Here is an 18,330-nt window from a genome sequence, read left to right as displayed (position 1 = left end):
AATAGTGATGTCTGTTATGTGTATCTTCTTCTTCTTGCGTTACGGCCTCTGTAGGACCACGGGTAGGCCCTTCGTGGACTGAATTTTCCTCTTCTTCTCCCAGAACCTCATAATTCTTTCTCTTCCCCTCTCCCGCTGTTCTTCTGAGATCTTCAGTTTCCGTTTCTCCTGTCGGCTCCACTGGTGACATTCTAATCTTTTCCTGTATTCTTCTCTGTCATTGATCTCCGGCATATTTGTCGGTGTATATTTGTTCCTCCAATTTTCCTTTCTTTCGACCTTGATCCCCAATTCCAACCAGTCCTTCCGAAGTTCAAAAGTCCACATTGTTCCTGTCTTTCCCCTTGTCCTCCCTGTTGTTTCCCACACTCTATTCGTCATTCTGTCCATACTGATCCTAACTACATGCCCAGCAAACCTTCCCCTTTTGAGTCTGATTTCCACGGTTATTTTTCCCATGTTCCTGTACAATTCTTTCGTAGGTCTTCGCATCCACCTCTCTTCACCTCTTTTGGGACTTATTATTTTTCTCAGTATTTTCCTCTCTTCTTTCTCTAGTTGCTCTGCCCCATTTCTTCCTAGTTTCATCGTCTCGGCAGCATATAATACTCCATTCCTCACTGTTGCCTTGTAGTGGCTTATCTTTGCCTCTGTGGATATATTCTTTTTATTGTATACCTCTCTCGTCATGCTGACCTCATCTTCTTTATCCTCTCTGTTATTTCCTCCTTGCTCCTGTGTATGTGTATGTGTTATATTTATTAAACGTTACGAACGTGTGGACCAGCCTACCAATTTTCACATTCCTTGAGACTGGGATCCTGTCTTCGCTGATCTAATGCCCCAATGTGGCTTACAGATAGTAACCACATGAGAGGAGTAAGCTGGTGTAACCTGTTATTGTCCTGATAGCTTCATTTAGCAGAACATAGACTTTTCTTACGTCTGAACTATCGTACTGCAAGCAAGATGAACGCTGGAGACAATAGAAGCCTCCTGTAGTCTATGGCCATCGCTGGTTCTCATTTCCGTATCGTCTCGAAAGTATAAGGCAGGATAAAGTACATTATGCGCAGTCCAGCTAATGGAGCGTAACGTGATGCCAATTCGGAGAGTATCCGTGCGCATCAGGCCGGAGATATACGTCACTGCAAGAAAGAGCAGTTCAATTTTGCAAGTGACGCTGTCGGAACGGCGACACACACCGTGACGCCATCGGTGCGCGGTTCGCGACTGCCAGCCCGAGGTTGCAGCCCGGGACACGTGACGCGACGCCGCGACGGCCTCGCGCGCTGCGGCGACACCCGCCGAAGTGAGGGGCGGTGCGTCGAAAGTGAAACTTCGTCGACAGAGAGCCGTGTCAGCGGCAAGTCGCGCGGCCGACGCGTCGGCGTCATGGCCGCAGGCGGCCGAAACGAATGTGGCGACCGTGCCGGGCTCGGCCGGGCCGGGCCCGGCCGGGAAGCGGCGGGCGCGGACAGCGGCGTGGATTATGCAGCGGGGGCGGCCGCGCCCCGCGAAGAACCGGGCCTAAGTGCCGGTGCGCCGGCGCCAGCGGCCGTGTTAATGTTTATCATTAAACCAGCGATTCTTGATGCGGCCCGGCCGCGCCGCGCCTCAGGCCCGCCTAAATATTGCAGCCGCAGAGCGAGCGAGAGGGAGGAGCCGGCGCGGCGTCCCCTGACAGCGGCGTGACAGCGGCGCAAGACCCGGAGCCCGCGGGCCGCGCCGCGCCGCGCAGCGCAGAGCCGGCCGGAGCGCGTTTTTACTTTTTGATGCGCGCTGCGGCGGCCGCTCCGCCCTCCGCCGCCACACACGCCTGCCTCGCCGCGCCGGCGACGCCAATCTCTCGTGACAGCTCCGAGGTATAACCGCGCGCCATCCATCTTTAACGAGCCTTCCTTCCAACTCTCGCCGGGCCCGGCCCGCCCCCGCTGTTGCCTTTGTGTCGCCGGCTGTCTGCGACAAGTGCAACCGCCCCCCGTCCGCCCCACTCATTGTTGCCTGCCTGCTAGCCTGCTCTAATATTTACGCCCCCGCCGACACTGACGTCGGCGTCTCCGCAGTCTAGATTGGTGGCGTCGGCGTAAACACCTGCTATCAATTGTGCTGTGCCTTCTCGAGTATCAAATATTTGAAATATTCTTACCTCAAAGACGCCAAATATTGATACCATTTCTTCATATCTACATCTGCTTCTCCTCTACATCTACATTACAGACAAGGTCATCGTCTGTTGTGCCCCAACGAAGTATCGTAGGACTCTATATACGAGGGGAATTCAATAAGTAATGCAACACATTTTTTTCTGACAGCAAGTCAGATTCTATTGATCTGATGGAAATACACTACTGGTCATTAAAACTGCTACACCAAGAACAAATGCAGATGATAAACGGGTATTCATTGGACAGATATATTATACTAGAACTAACATGTGATTACATTTTCACGCAATTTGGGTGCATAGATCCTGAGACATCAGTATCCAGAAGAACCACCTCTGGCCGTAATAGCCGGCCGGTGTGGCCGTGCGGTTCTAAGCGCTTCAGTTTGGAACCGCGTGACCGCTACGGTCGCAGGTTCGAATCCTCCCTCGGGCATGGATGTGTGTGATGTCCTTAGGTTAGTTAGGTTTAAGTAGTTCTAAGTTCTAGGGGACTGATGACCTCAGAAGTTAAGTCCCGTAGTGCTCAGAGCCATTTCTCTGGCCGTAATAACGGCCGTGATACGCCTGGGCATTGAGTCAAACACAGCTTGGATGGCGTGTACAGCTACAGCTGCCCATGCAGCTTCAACTCGATACCACAGTTCATCAAGAGTAGTAACTGGAGTATTGTGACGAGCCATTTGCTCAGCCACCATTGACCAGACCTTTTCAATTGGTGAGAGATCTGGCGAATGTGCTGCACAGGGCAGCAGTCGAACATTTTCTCTATCCAGAAAGGCCCGGACAGGACCTGCAACATGCGGTCGTGCATTGTCCTGCTGAAATTTGGGGTTTCGTAGGGATCGAATGAAGGGTAGAGCCATGGGTCGTAACACATCTGAAATGTAACGTCCACTGCTCCAAGTGCCGTCAATCCGAACAAGAGGTGACTGAGTCGTGTAACCAATGGCACCCAATACCATCACGCCGGATGATGCGCCAGTATGGCGATGACGAATACACGCTTCCAACGTGCGTTCACCGCGATGTCGCCAAACACGGATGCGACCATCATGATGCTGTAAACAGATCCTGGATTCATCCGAAAAAATGTTGTCTTGCCATTCGTGCACACAGGTTCGTCGTTAAGTACACCATCGCAGGCACTCCTGTCTGTGATACAGCGTCAAGGGTAACCGCAGCCATGGTCTCCGAGCTGATAGTCCATGCTGCTGCAAACGTCGTCGAACTGTTCGTGCAGATGGTTGTTGCCTTGCAAACGTCCCCATCTGTTAACTCAGGGATCGAGACGTGGCTGCACGATCCGTTACAACCATGCGGATAAGATGCCTCTCATCTCGATTGCTAGTGATACGAGGCCGTTGGGATCCAGCACGGCGTTCCGTATTACCCTCCTGAACCCACCGATTCCATATTCTGCTAAGAGTCATTGGACCTCAACCAACGCGAGCAGCAATGTCGCGATACGATAATCCGCAATCGCGATAGGCAACAGTCCGACCTTTATCAAAGTCGGAAACGTGATGGTACGCATTTCTCCTCCTTACACGAGGCATCACAACAACGTTTCACCAGGCAACGCCGGTCAACTACTGTTTGTGTATGAGAAATCGGTTGGAAGCTTTCCTCATGTCAGCACGTTGTAGGTGTCGCCACCGGCACCAACCTTGTGTGAATGCTTTGAAAAGTTAATCATTTGCACCTCACAGCATCTTCTTCCTGTCGGTTAAATTTCGCGTCGGTAGCGCGTCATCTTAGTGATGTAGCAATTTTAATGGCCAGTAGTGTGCATTTTCCTGGGGACATGTAAGATTCACCTCCATTTTTTGATAAGGATAGAAGCTCAAGCGATGAATTAAAATATGTGCTACAGTGAGCACTTTCACCTAGGTCTCCAGTTTACGAGGCAGATGTGTCAGCCACCACAGCACCACAGCATGATGGCTAACTATTCTATTTTTATTATGCTTAAGGTTGATTGATTGATTATATCAATACTTTTTAATCCAAACCCAAATGTCATACTTAACTATAACCCTTTTATTCTACACGGATTACCCTAGTCCAATGCCCTTCCTACCGCAGGTACAGGCAGGACTCCCCATTACAAAAATGGGGTGCTCAGCAATCGATATAAGGATAATGGGCAGAAGGTGTGAAGTGAAGTATGTGTTAGGATGGGCATTGGACTAGGGTAGTCTGTGCAACTAATGAAGCCACAATGCTACTACGATATATTGCTTAGCACATCTGCCTCGTTAGTTGGAGACCTGGGTTAAAGTCGTAGCTGTGGCATAAATTTTAATTCATGACCTCAGCTTCTATCCTTATGGAAGACAGGTTGGTTTCATTCAGGATTCCAATACATCTTATTATACCCATTATTTTGGCTACAAAACCCTTTTTTTAAACGCAATCTTCATTCAATGCGATACCTTTACATCACATTGCTGGAAAGGCCTGCATGGCCGCATAGTACCACTGTACTGGCCGACGTCGGAGTCAACTCCTTGCTGCATCACTAACCTTCCCAACATCGACGTCCTCATTCCAGCCGAGTCCATCCGTCATTGGCTCAAACAGACGGATGTCGGAAGGTTTGAGATTCGAGCTGCAGAGTGGACGAGGAAGAACATTCCAAAGACGATGCTGGAAAAAAAATTGTCATGATCAGTCTTGCAACGTGCAAGCCGTTCCGTGAAGGTGGTCCTTTCTTGCTCTCTATGCTCTTCTGTTGATCGGCGAGGAACCAGGCGGGCTCACACATTTGAGTACCCCAGCTAGCGGACGAATGTCTCAGCACTACCAAAAAATACGTCCAGACATAGTTTCATGAAGTGTCCAAGGAATTAAGACTTGTCTGTATCCCGGAACGCTTCCAAGAAATTTATGTCTGCCATTCGCCTTCTGTATTACGGATTTTTCGGTGTTCTTGCCATTGTATATATTTGTTTCGTACATTTGTTCCACGATTCTGATTAATGGCCCCGAGCATTTCTGCTATTTTTCAGGTGTTATTACCTTAGCATTGGGACTGTGAATTTCTTCAGTGTTTACTCTCATGCCTATCTGGAAGGACCACAAACGCTGCAACAGTATCCTAAAGTTGGTCACGCTGATGTCTTACATGCAATTTCCTACACGTATACATTGCTGTATCCCGGAACTGTGAGCGCCAGAATTCATATAATTTGTAAAAATCTTTGACAAATCTAGTACACGTGTTATAAATATAAATAACTGTATTCTATTGTCCTGTGTATGAAAATAGCAAATATTAACAATAAAATTTGTGTAAGTATCTTCCAGCACGATAATACGCCTGCAAGTACTACCTGAAAAAAATCTTTTATTCTGGGATCCAGAAATAGACTCGATGCGAAAACAGGCAAACTGCTTTAAATATTCCTACACTTAACACTGAGCGCTTCACAAAACGCAAAAACAGAGTATTCTATAACTGCAATACCAGATAGGTCTAACAGAGGATACTGAGAATTTACTAAGGATGCACGAATGATGACAGTATTGTTCAAATAACTTACGATGATGCAGCTGGCTGACTTTCTGGACAATCGACAATATATCTACAGCAGAACACACCGTCATTTTCAAGGCATAAATGATTTCTCTGCCTCGTGATGGCTGAGTGTTGTGTGCTGTCGTTAGGTTAGTTAGGTTTAAGTAGTTCTAAGTTCTAGGGGACTGATGACCATAGCTGTTAAGTCCCATAGTGCTCAGAGCCATTTTTTTCAAGGCATAAATGGAACGAGAGGAAATTTAAACACTCGGTATGCGGATTAACGCCTCCTTTCCTCTAGAGACCCCCATCCGAGTTCCTGAAGCTTTTCCGTGATGATCAAACCTACCAGTAACAAATCTAGCAGCCCGCCTCTGAATTGCTTTTATGTCCTCCCTCAATCCGTTCTGATAGGGATCCCAAACGCTCGAGCATTACTCAAGGATAGGTCGTATTAGTGTTTTATAAGCGGTCTCCTTTACATATGATCCACATCTTCCCAAAATTATACCAATGAACCGAAGACGACTATCCGCCTTCCGCACAACTGACATTACATGCTTGTCCCACTTTATATCTCTCTGCATTGTTACGCCCAAATATTTAATCGACGTGACTGTGTCAAGCGCTACACTACTAATGGAGTATTCAAACATTACACGATTCTCTTTCCTATTCATCTGCATTAATTTACATTTATATATGTTTAGAGTTAGCTGCCATTGTTTACACCAATCACAAATCCTATCCTAGTCATCTTCTATCCTCCTACAGTCACTCAACGACGACACCTTCCCGTACGCCACAGCATCATCAGCAAACAGCCGCACGTTGCTATCCACCCTATCCAAAAGATCATTTATGTAGATATAAAAAACAGCGGACCTACCACACTTCCCTGGGACACTCCAGATGATACCCTCACCTCCGATGAACACTCACCATCGAGGACAACGTACTGGGTTCTATTACTTAAGAAGTCTTCGAGCCACTCACATACTTGGGAACCAATCCCATATGCTCGTACCTTAGTTAGGAGTCTGCAGTGGGGCACCGAGTGAAACGCTTTCCGGAAGTCAAGGAATATGGCATCCGTCTGCTACCCTTCATCCATGGTCCGCAAGATATCATGTGAAAAAAGGGCGAGTTGCGTTTCGCAGGAGCGATGCTTTCCAAAGCCGTGCTGATGCATGGACACCAACTTACCTGTCTCAAGGAAATTCGTTATATTCGAACTGAGAATATGTTCGAGAGTCCTGCAACAAACCGATGTTAGGGATATTGGTCTGTAATTTTGAGGATCCGTCCTTCTACCCTTCAATATGCAGGCGTCACCTGCGCTTTTTTCCAGTCGCTCGGGACTTGACGCTGGGCAAGAGATTCGCAATAAATGCAAGCTAAGTAAGGTGCCAATGCAGTAGAGTACTCTCTGCAAAACCGAATTGGAATCCCACCAGGACCTGGCGATTTATTTATTTTCAACCCATTCAGCTGCTTCATAACCGCAGGGATGTCTATCACTATGTCCTCCATACGGGAATCTGTACGAGACTCATACGGCGGTATGTTTGTACGATCCTCCTGAGTGAAAGATTCGTCAAATGCTAAATTTAAAATTTCAGCTTTCGTTTTGCTGTCTTCCGTTGCCAGGCCAGACTGATCAGTGAGTGACTGGATGGAAGCCTTCGACCCGCTTACCGATTTTACGTAAGAGCAGGATTTCCTTGGGTTTCCAGCAAGATCTTTTGCTAAGGTATGACGGTGGTAGTGGTTGAATGCTTCACGCATCGCTCTTTTTACAGCAGCAAGAATCTCTACTAACTTTGCCTGTTCTCACTCTCCCGGTCATTCTTGTACCGCGAGTGCAACTGTCTTTGCTTCCTGAGCATTCTCCGAATTGCGCTGTTAAACCACGGAGGGTCTTTTCCGTCCCGTAACCCACTTTTTCGTCACATACTTATCCAATGCGTGATTTACAATGAGTTTAAAATTTGCCCATAATTCTTCCACGTCCATCGTACCGGAAGTAAATGAAGTCGATTCATTTACTAAGTGGGATGCTAACAACTGCTTATCTGCTCTTTCTAGTAAGAATACCCTCCTAGCCTTCTTGACCGACTTTTTAACTTTCGTAACCATAGCCGTAATGACAACATCATGATCACTAATCCTTGTCTCAACACAGACACCGTCGATGAGGTCTGGTCTGTTCGTGGCTACCAGATCTAAAATATTTCCACTACGCGTTGGCTGTCGATTTAGCTGCTCAAGACAGTTTTCGGATAATGTGTTCAAAAGTAATTCACACGACGGCTTGTCTGTACCGCTTGTAATGAATCCATAGACATCCCAGTCTATACTAGGTAGGTTTAAGTTGCCTTCGACGAATATACCATGATCCGGGTAGCTCTGCGATACAGAGTGTAGACTCCGTTTGAACGATTCTAGAACTGCCACCGTGGAACCTGGTGGCCGGTAATAACACTCAACAATCAACATTATTTCTCTTAGCCGTGTTAAACGTGTCCAGATAACTTCGCAGTCACACTCTACTTCGACCTCAGTAGACACAATATTTTTGTCAACTGCAGTGAAGACACCACCTCCTACGGTGTATAATCTGTCTTTCCGAAACACGTTACAACCCTCACTAAATATTTCAGAACTTCCTATCTCAGGGTTCAGCCAGGCCTCAGTCCCGAGAATAATTTGCGCGCTTCCTAGAGGGCAGCAAATTCAGGAACTTTATTCCGAACACTCTGAAAATTTACTGCTAATATCTTGATAGCTGAAGTGTGTTTACATTGAGGGCGTCCTGATTTCCCTGCCCGCACGTCGACTGGTGAGTGTTCATCAGGACACCTCGCGCTACTGCCTAGCCTAAAAAACCCCCATGTTCACGCCACAAGTACTCTGCTACCCGAGTAGCCGCTTCCTTTGTGTAGTGCAAACTCCTTGCGGGTCCAGTGCTTACGCTCCTCGCACCATCACAAACGGTGCCGACCATGTGAAAATGCCAAGGGAACACAATGTGCCGGCCGTCAGGCAAAAGAACCAGCCGTAAGCAGCCGCCGTTCCACTGTGGAGGGAAGCTTGCGTGCCTTGCAGTCCTGTTGAATGAGACTGCAACTGCGCGCGCTGTTTGAAGTAGGCCCTTTTTCGCCTTTTGCTTAATATAGCGGCAACTGTAGTTAAAATATCGTTAGTTACTAGGCCGCGTCATGTTTCTTCTAAAATGATCGACGTTTCGACCCCTCTGCTAGGATTTTCCTCAGGACCTTCTGGTGTCCACTACTGTTATAACACTGTCCGAGACGAGTGTCGGGGAGTTTTCACGTGTTAGTGCTGGATAAGTAATAGTAATGGTTACAATTAATATGGCTACGATTGGTGGGCCATAGTCATAAGCTCATATTCCAGTTCTGGTGCAGAAGAAGTGGCGGTGTTAGCTAATCTCCTGTGGATACCATAGTGTACAGAAAGCCGACTAACACAAACAGGTATTTAGACGCCACGTCGCACCACCACCGAGCCCAGAAGCAAGCAGTACTCAACACTCTGTCTCCACATGCGTTCCGTATCACCGATGACGACAACTTGGAATCGGAGTTGAATTTTTTAAAGAGGACATTGAAGGCAAATGGGTATGATAGTTACTCAATCGACAGAGCTTTTAGGCGGAATATTTATACCGCTAATAAGAATGACGAGGAACCGCCTTCTCACTCGGTCAGGTTACAATTGTTTCTGGGGTCACTGTCCGCATAAGCAGAATTTTAAAGAAAACTGGTATTCAGACACCTTTCTCTAGTAAAAATAAAATGAAAGATTTTTTCCGACGGAAAACGGATGCACCTGATTGCCTCCACAATGCAGGCGTCTATCAAGTGTCGAGTGGCTGCGGCAAACTGTATATAGGCGAAACGGGAAGAACTGTTAAAGAACGCATTAAGGAACACGAACGGCACATGCGACTAAAGCAAAGTGCAAAATCGACTGTAGCGGAACACCATGAGAACTGTGGCTCTGACATCGATTTTAATAACTTATGTGTACTGGCTAAGGAAACAAACATTTATAAAAGAAAGGTCCGAGACGCGGTTGAAATTTCTAAGAATGCATCTACTTTCAATGGGGAGGACGGCTATAGGCTTCCGGCATCGCGGCTCCCTGCCATCAAGGAAATAAATACGCGGCCGCGGTGTGTGAGCGGCATAAACAACGCGCTGCAAGTCACCTCGGCGGACAATAATATCTTTGGGTAAACATTCCCCCTCTCTTGTTCTGCCCGTTTCGAATCTAGCCAATGATGACGACCAACCAATAGCGGTAGCAGGAATTTCAACCAATAACCCTTCTCCATTGTAAGTGTGGAATAGTTCTTTTCTATCCACTGACGATGGGCCGCCAATGGTATCCACAAGAGATTAGGTAACAACGCCCTTCTTCTGCATCAGGACGGGAATATTAGCCTATGACTATGGCCCACCAATGGTAGCCATATTAATTGTAACCAGTACTATCACTTCTCCAGCACGAACGCGTGAAAACTCACCCTTTATAAGAGGACGCGACACTCGTCTCGGACAGTGTTCTAGCAGTAGTGGACACCAGAAGATCCTGAGGAAGATCCCAGCAGAGGGGTCGAAACGTCAATCATTTTAGAAGATACATGACGCGGCCTAATAACCCAGAAGATTTTAACATCAGTGACAACGGCCACGAAAGCCTGCAGACTTACATAATTGCTGCTGTAGTTGACCGTGTTGGACCACCTCTCCCCTTCTTTTCCTTCTGGAAACAGTGCCTGTGGTTTTGAACGCTGCCCGTGCACGTAAACAATGCTGTGAGCAGTACCAAGCTCCTGAGCTACATGTCACACTTCGTCTTTCCTCCAGTCGCCCAATGACCATATGCTCTCTTCATGCCATGTTGTAATGAAGAACACCACCACAGTGCACTGTAACGGCTCGCTAATTAATACACTATCTTTTCACGTTCCTTCAACTGCTTTGCGTTTCGGTGCCAGCCCCATGGGCGCTACAATCACATTGACCTCACGCCATGTAACGTCCACTTTTGCGTGCACTAGGAGACCTCTCGCAACATGATCCAGCACTTTCATTATTTACATGAAGTAGTTAATATGTTAGCATTCTATATCAATCTCGTTCGTAGGTGCTGCAGAGCAGTGTATTTCTTGCAAATCACTGATGGACATATAATTCGAAGAAAACTGTGCCACAGTTGCATTTTCATCACCGTATATCTCAAATAGGAATCATGAGAATAAGATACGACAGAGTAGAATGGCCGTAGAGTTTTTTGTACGGTCATAACTGAATGAATTTCGACAGAAAATCGCTAATTTTTGTAAGAAGTACACTCGGCTGTGTGTTACAGTTTTGCTTGTGGAGTATGTATTTCGACGTAATTGGAGATACATATTCATACCGAATACGATCTCTGCCGGTGATGAACAACAGAGTAAAACGCACAGTGGTTTAGGTGGTCTGCTCATATTCTAGGAAAACAATGGTAACACCCACGACTCGTCTACACACTCCATTTTATGCAGCTTCCGTATATCTTTTGAGTTAAAGCTGGAATGGTTTCTCTCCACCTGGATTAGCGCCCTATCTGTAATGAACCCAGTGTGACCAGATCTGTGCCCGCATCTCGTGGTCGTGCGGTAGCGTTCTCGCTTCCCACGCCCGGGTTCCCGGGTTCGATTCCCGGCGGGGTCAGGGATTTTCTCTGCCTCGTGATGGCTGGGTGTTGTGTGCTGTCCTTAGGTTAGTTAGGTTTAAGTAGTTCTAAGTTCTAGGGGACTTATGACCACAGCAGTTGAGTCCCATAGTGCTCAGAGCCATTTTTTAGCCAACCAGATCTGTAAAACGATCTAACCCACCAACCATCGAAAAAATAAAGCACGGTTTGTTGGATTGATATCTAAAAGTAAACTCCGCTCGAACAGGCCATGAAGGCCAAACGGTACTGACCGGCCACCGTGTCATCCACAGCCCAAAGGAGTCACTGGATGCTAATATAGAGGGGCATGTGTTCAGCACGTCGCTCTCCTGCCTGTATGTGAGATTACCAGACCGGAGCCACTACTTCTCAGTCAAGGAGCTCCTCAGTTTGCCTCTTAAACACTCAGTGCATCCCGCCTGCCAACAGCGCTCAGTAGGCCGGGTGGTCACCCATCCAAGTGCTAGCCCAGCCCAACAGCGCCTAACTTCGGTGCTCTGACGTGAACCGGTGTTAACACTGCGGCAAGGCCGTTGGACGGACTGATATCCAGACCGAGAAGAAAGAACTTCTATTCGTCCACCAGATACAGAAGACAGCAAATACCGGCTTGCGGGTTGTAAATATAAAAACTGGAGACAACGAGGTAGACGAAGGACTTCTGCTACCGTAAAAGCAAAATAACACCTGACGGACGGAGGACCATAGACGAAGAAGGAAATCCTGCCCAAAAGAAGCCTACTAGTATCAAAAATCGTCTGTAATTTGAGGAAGAAATTTCTGAGGATGTACAGTTTGAGCACAGCGTTGTGTGGGAGGGAATCATGGACTGTTAGAAAAAGGGGAACGGAAAAAAACCAAGCGTTAGACATGGTGCTGTAGAATGATGTTCAAGACTTAAAAAGGGACATAATGAGGATTTCCTCCGCAGAATCGGCGAGGGAGAAACACGTGGTAAACTTTGACAAGAAAAAGGACAGAATAATCCGTACGGTCTATGACATCAGGGAAAAACCTTCATAGTACTACAGGAATAGCCGTAGAGGGTAAAACTAAATGAGGATATAGAGTGCACGTGCTACTCTAAGCTGAGTTTGGCATAAGAGTGGAATTCGTGGCAAGCTGCATCGAACAAGTGCGTCTAACAGCATGTTCTCATCACTTCGTGCCGATATGGTGCAGACATGAGATACCATATTCATCTCGCCAAATTTGTATCTTATATACATGCAAAGGAGAGTATAAGAATGGACTAAGAATACTGACCGAGATGTCGCTCGCTGACAGTCACTAGTACTGAGTACCACATTGCTTAGCCCGCCTGGCTAGCCGCGAGGTCTAGCGCGCTGCTTCCCGGCCGATTAGTGTCGAGGTCCGGTATGCCGGCCAGCCTATGGGTGGTTTTTAAGGCGGTTTTCCACCTGCCTCGGCGAATGCTGGCTGGTTCCCCTTATTCTGCCTCAGTTACACTGTCGGCGATTGCTGCGCAAACACTGTCTCCACGTACACGTACACCATAGTACACCATAATTACTCTTTTTGGGGTTACACTCGTCTGGTATGAGATGTTCCCGGGGGGGGGGGGGGGGGGGGGGTGGCGTCCACTGGGGAACGAACCGCATTATAACCCTGTGTTCGGTGTGGGGCGGCGGTGTGGGTTGAGTGGATTGCTGTAGCCTGTTGTGGGGTTGTGAACCACTGAGGGCTACGGCGGGGACGAAGCCTCTAGGTCACCGGTTCAATACACACGTCGGCGAATGTAGTTTATATTTAAGTGACAGCTGCCACATGTGCCACAGGTCTTTCACAGGTTGGTAACGGCAGCCATTGAATTATGCAGCGTATTGGCTGGACGTGTCTCTCCTGACGAAAAAAAAAAAAAAAAGAAATCTACGTTAGCAGCTGCATGTTCCTAACTGCTGCTAGGAAATTTTGATAAAGATTAGATCCTTCCCTTACCAATCAATAATTCTATGAAGTGTCAGGAAATACAGACCACTGCTATATACACAGCTATGAATAATTTAACTGGTGACAGCTTGAACTGTGTTAACACACTTCCAATGAGATGTCTGAATGTGGAGCTGAAACCAGAAAAGATAGTAATGTTAACGTTGGGATCTGGAACGAATCCGACCTTCTAACACGTCTCAAAGACGTTTAGATCGGGATCGTGGACAGGCTAATCCATTTTTGGAATGTTATTGTCAAGAAACCATTGCCTCACAGATGCTACTTTAAGACAGGATGCTTTGTTGTGCTGAGCTGTCTTCGAACTACTCCTCTATTGTACGTAGTATACAAAATTCTGTACATTGTGTTGATCTCCTTCCGGTTTTAGCATCTGCTGATTCGCGGTAAGAGGATCACACCCTAACCATTAAGAACGTACCTATGCTGTAACACCACCTCCTCCGTACTTTTCCGCTATCTCCTGCTTAAATGATGCTACTACGGTAAGTGGAACGTATCGGTTCATGCTGTTTTCTAGCACTAATTTTCAGCAGCGTATATTGTTTCTCATTAGGGAGCTATTCCGACGTCTCGAGCGTCCAATAGCAGTAATCCCTAAGTCCTGTGACTTGAGGTGAGCAGAGGGAGACGTATGGGGCGTACGGCATGACGAGGTAGTTCTGGGTGGAATGGTTACTCGCCGGTTGCTGTTAACTACTGATCGGTAATGATTTTCTGGGCTGTAACCCTTCTAGCCACTTCTAGGATCGCAAAGTTTTCTCCCCATTGAAGTATTCAGCATATACTACTGACCTCCTGATACATCAAAGTCTCAGATTGTAGCTTTTTCTGGATGGAGTGTCCCAAGTCTAGGATGCTTGTGATCAAATGTGTTGATATCGCAGATGATCTCCTCTTAGTGTTGCCTGCCTTCCCAAAACGGGCATCTACCTTACAGTGACCTACCCTGATCGTCACTAAGGCACCTGCTTCCTCTCGTACTTGGAAGCAACAAGGCCTCTGTTAATCACTATGATTATGATAAAGCTATGATAGAAATCAACGACACAAGGGGAGATTACAAATCTACGTGACTCAGAGTCGTAAACAGACTCAAATATAGAGGTATATTAAATAACACGCTCCGATGTAGATACAAGAATTTCATTTAATCAATTAATGTCGCAGCACTGAAAGAATTGGCAAAGCGTGTTTAAACTGTTACAAGTTACTGGACTGGCAATCCCTGCTCGGTAAACAGAAGAAACATACTCCTAAGAAATATTTAAATACACCGGTAATGAAGACGAGCTACAGAGTGATTCTGTCAAATGATGCTACAACGGCAGGAGAACGTTTAGCATTACCTGAGCGGTAGCTTGAATGACTCTGAGGTTTAGCTGCGTCATACTTTTGAGCTATCGTGGGAATATTAATCTGCTTGTCGTGACGAGTGAGAAATAAGATGTTTAAACGGTTTACGTATCGAAAACTGGCACTCTTCACTACAAGCCTGAAGTTTCTACACTCAAGAACAATGTTACAACATGACTCCTAAATTCTTGTGGTTTGGAAGCTGACTGTACCTGCCGCGGAAACGTGTGTTGAAATCTTCTCAGCAGACCAAAAGGTTAGACTGCTCCCTTTGAAGCTAATCTATTTAAAACTTCAGCTTCCGAAGAACACAGTCAGCAGACCAGAGTGGCACTAATTTTTGTGGCCAATCTGTGTCTCTTCCATGTTTTCTGGAAGGTATTCTGGATGATAACTTACCAAGAACTGGATTCTGATATTTGTGAACTTAACCCCACACATGAAAGTTGTCAAATTCCTACAGACTTGGTTCAACGGAAATCATCATCTTGGCAACAATAAACTTTTTAATGCAAGTAGTTCATCACTCTAAAAAATCAAAGAAAATTCTTCTACATCACTGTATCACCATTATCTGCTTAGCATCTCCTGGCCACCCTCAGACAACAAATAATATCCATATTTAAATTTTCATACTCATTAACTACCAACGTTTATGTATAAAGGTATAGCGTCAGTAATTTTTTTCTTCTAAGTCATGATGAATTTTATTGCTATCATTTGAAGTTGTGGTTGCCCATCTTATGCTCAAATGTACATGTGCAGAGACAAACTGTGACAAAGTCCTAAGCGCTTGTAGGCAGGCAAACCCCTGACACCTCTCCAATTCTGCATACCTATTAGTGGGTGCAAGAGCAGCAGTGTAGCCTACCTGCAGGCGCCTAGGACTCTCGTCACAGTTTGTCTCAGTACAGGTACATTTTTAAAGTGCTCAACAGAGCCACACAGATGGCACTGGGGGTATTGCCAAACTGGGGGTTATAGAGGGACCCTTCGCCATTTTATTCATGCATGTATCAATGCCCACCCCTTCATCGTCACTCCATAGTAGGACAAGGGAGACATGACCGGAATAAACAGCCTTTGAAGCTTCAGATCGCGTTCAGATTTCGTCGAATAGTTTTGAACGGTCCCTAGTGGTTCTACCCTATAAATCAGAGCAAAAACTGCGGTCGCAGTGAGCGACCATGGTCAGTGGGGCTGCTGGCTCACAATGTCCTTAAAGGCGTTTGAATCGTGTCAAAGGTTGTCAAGAACGTCGTCCTGTTGCTCATAAAACTGCCACGATCGTTTTCCACCACAAAGTGTGTGAGAATCAATGCCCCAAGGACAGCGATGGTCTCACTGACGCCCTTTCTACCAACGTCCTTTATACTACCATCCCCCTCTCCTTCCATCAGGCCTTTTTGTGCCGATATTAATCGTTTGGTTCACCCAATGATTTTAGAAAGTCCAATGGAATTTTATCAATCCCTTCTGCCTTATTTTAAGTCTTTCAAAGCTCTGTCGAATTCTGATCCTAATACTGAATCCCCTATTTTTTCCCTATCGTCTCGGCATTCCCACTGCATTTTTAATGTTACCATCCATGTTTTCAGTTTCACCAATGATTGCTTTGATTTTCTATTTGCCGAATCTATCCTTCCGTAAATCATTTCTTTGCCTCCTATTTTCCTATTCAGAACAAATTCTATCCTTAATACTGTTTTCTTCTACCGCTAATACTACCATATATTTTCCTGGCCAGAGATCCTTGTTTCCATTTCACTTCTCTGACACTCATCGTATCTATACTGAGCTTCTGCATTTCTCTCTTCAGACTTTTTAACTTCTCTACCACATTCAAATTTCTGAAATTCCACACTCAGATTCGTTGATTACTTAATCTTTTGTCATGATTACTTCTCCCTTGGCAGTCCGCTTCCAGAAAGCCATATTGGAAACTACTCTGGAATCTTTTGACAATGGGGAGATCAGACACTTCTTTAGTTATGAGCGACATCTCCTGTAAATACACCTTATGGGTCTTTAATGCATGGCTTTGTGAGTTAATGAGCACTGCACTCTCATTTAAGTGTAAGGCCAAAAGGGTCAGCCTCCAGGAATTGTGAAACGAACATCTTTGCCACGAGATGGAAAATGGTTCAAATAACTCTGAGCACTATGGGACTTAACATCTGAGGTCATCAGTCCCCTAGAACTTAGAACTACTTAAACCTAACTAACCTAAGGACAAAACACACATCCATGCCTGAGGCAGGATTCGAACCTGCGACTGTAGCAGTCGCGCGGTTCCAGACTGTAGCGCCTAGAACCGCTCGGCCACACCGGCTGGCCCACGAGGTGGAGAAACCGTCTATTGCGCTGAACGAGGCCTAAGCGCTGTAGTGTCCGAGTGAGACAGACGAGAATCTACGTCATAGGGAAACCCAGTAGAAGCCGTTTGTGGCCAAGGAGACGTAGCAGTGTTAAATATGGCGGACCTAAGATTGGCCATAAAGGGAAACACTTATGGAAGCTATTTAATTCTGTAGCAATGCAGGAAATGAAGGCATAGTAATTTTAATCTACCATCCTCCATAAATTTTCATGGTGATCCCAATAAAACTCGAATATTGATCACATCTATAATAGTTCAGGATTTACTGTGAAAGTGAAATACGCAAGTTTTTTAACAAAGACCTGAATATTAAAATCTGGACGCTTTGATCGATCTTAACATTTCATACAGAAGCGCATCATTAAAATGACAAACGTTGCCCGCAGCTCGTGGTCGTGCGGTAGCGTTCTCGCTTCCCGCACCCGGGTTCCCGGGTTCGATTCCCGGCGGGGTCAGGGATTTTCTCTGCCTCGTGATGACTTGGTGTTGTGCGATGTCCTTAGGTTAGTTAGATTTAAGTAGTTCTAAGTTCTAGGGGACTGATGACCATCGATGTCAAGTCCCATAGTGCTCAGAGCCATTTTTTGAACAAACGTTGTAAATATCAACTCTGTGACTTCATTCGTTTAAAAGATACAGTAAATTTAAATTATCATTATTTTCAGTTAAGCATCAGAACATCACACAGAACACATTGAACGATGACAGCATGACACATTATTGAATCATTAGGTAACAGAATATTTGTTGTAAAGTTTAGTGCATAATACTTACTTTTGTTCTTTATTTATTTATCAGAAAGCACATTGGTGCAAGGCTACTGGCCGTGACATTCAAAGTTAGGAAGGAAATTGTGTTCGTTTTATGAAAAATAATATAACCTTTATTATGTAATGGATATTATTGTTAATTTATTTAAAACGTGAAACTGGTCAAGCTTTGAAAATTTAAATTTGCTAAAATGTAAAATAATGTACAATAAGCTGTAGCCAATCAGATGGACGGCTTCAGGAAAGGGAACTGCCCTAGTCAGTTGAGCGAGGATGTTCGGCGCGCGGGAAACTCGGCCGGGAACGGGCAGAGGGAGAGTGCTGGTGCAGACGCCAAAGCGGACAGTTCGGCTGGAGACACCAAAGGGTACATGCAGTGCGGGTGGAGATACGAAAGCGGACGGTCGGTTTT

General features: G+C 46.0%; 1 protein-coding gene across 1 annotated transcript; it reads left to right on the top strand.

Moving 5' to 3' along the window:
• Nucleotides 1-1,395: 1,395 nt before the first annotated feature.
• Nucleotides 1,396-1,871, top strand: LOC126188415 (testis-specific gene A8 protein-like). The gene is made up of 2 exons (XM_049930018.1): nucleotides 1,396-1,536; nucleotides 1,641-1,871. The coding sequence occupies exons 1-2, from the start codon at nucleotides 1,396-1,398 to the stop codon at nucleotides 1,869-1,871; spliced, it is 372 nt and encodes a 123-aa protein (XP_049785975.1).
• Nucleotides 1,872-18,330: the final 16,459 nt, after the last annotated feature.

The sequence above is a fragment of the Schistocerca cancellata genome, chromosome 5 (assembly GCF_023864275.1).
Source record: "Schistocerca cancellata isolate TAMUIC-IGC-003103 chromosome 5, iqSchCanc2.1, whole genome shotgun sequence".
Taxonomy (NCBI): Eukaryota; Metazoa; Arthropoda; class Insecta; order Orthoptera; family Acrididae; genus Schistocerca; species Schistocerca cancellata.
This window is presented reverse-complemented; position numbering and strand designations above follow the sequence as displayed.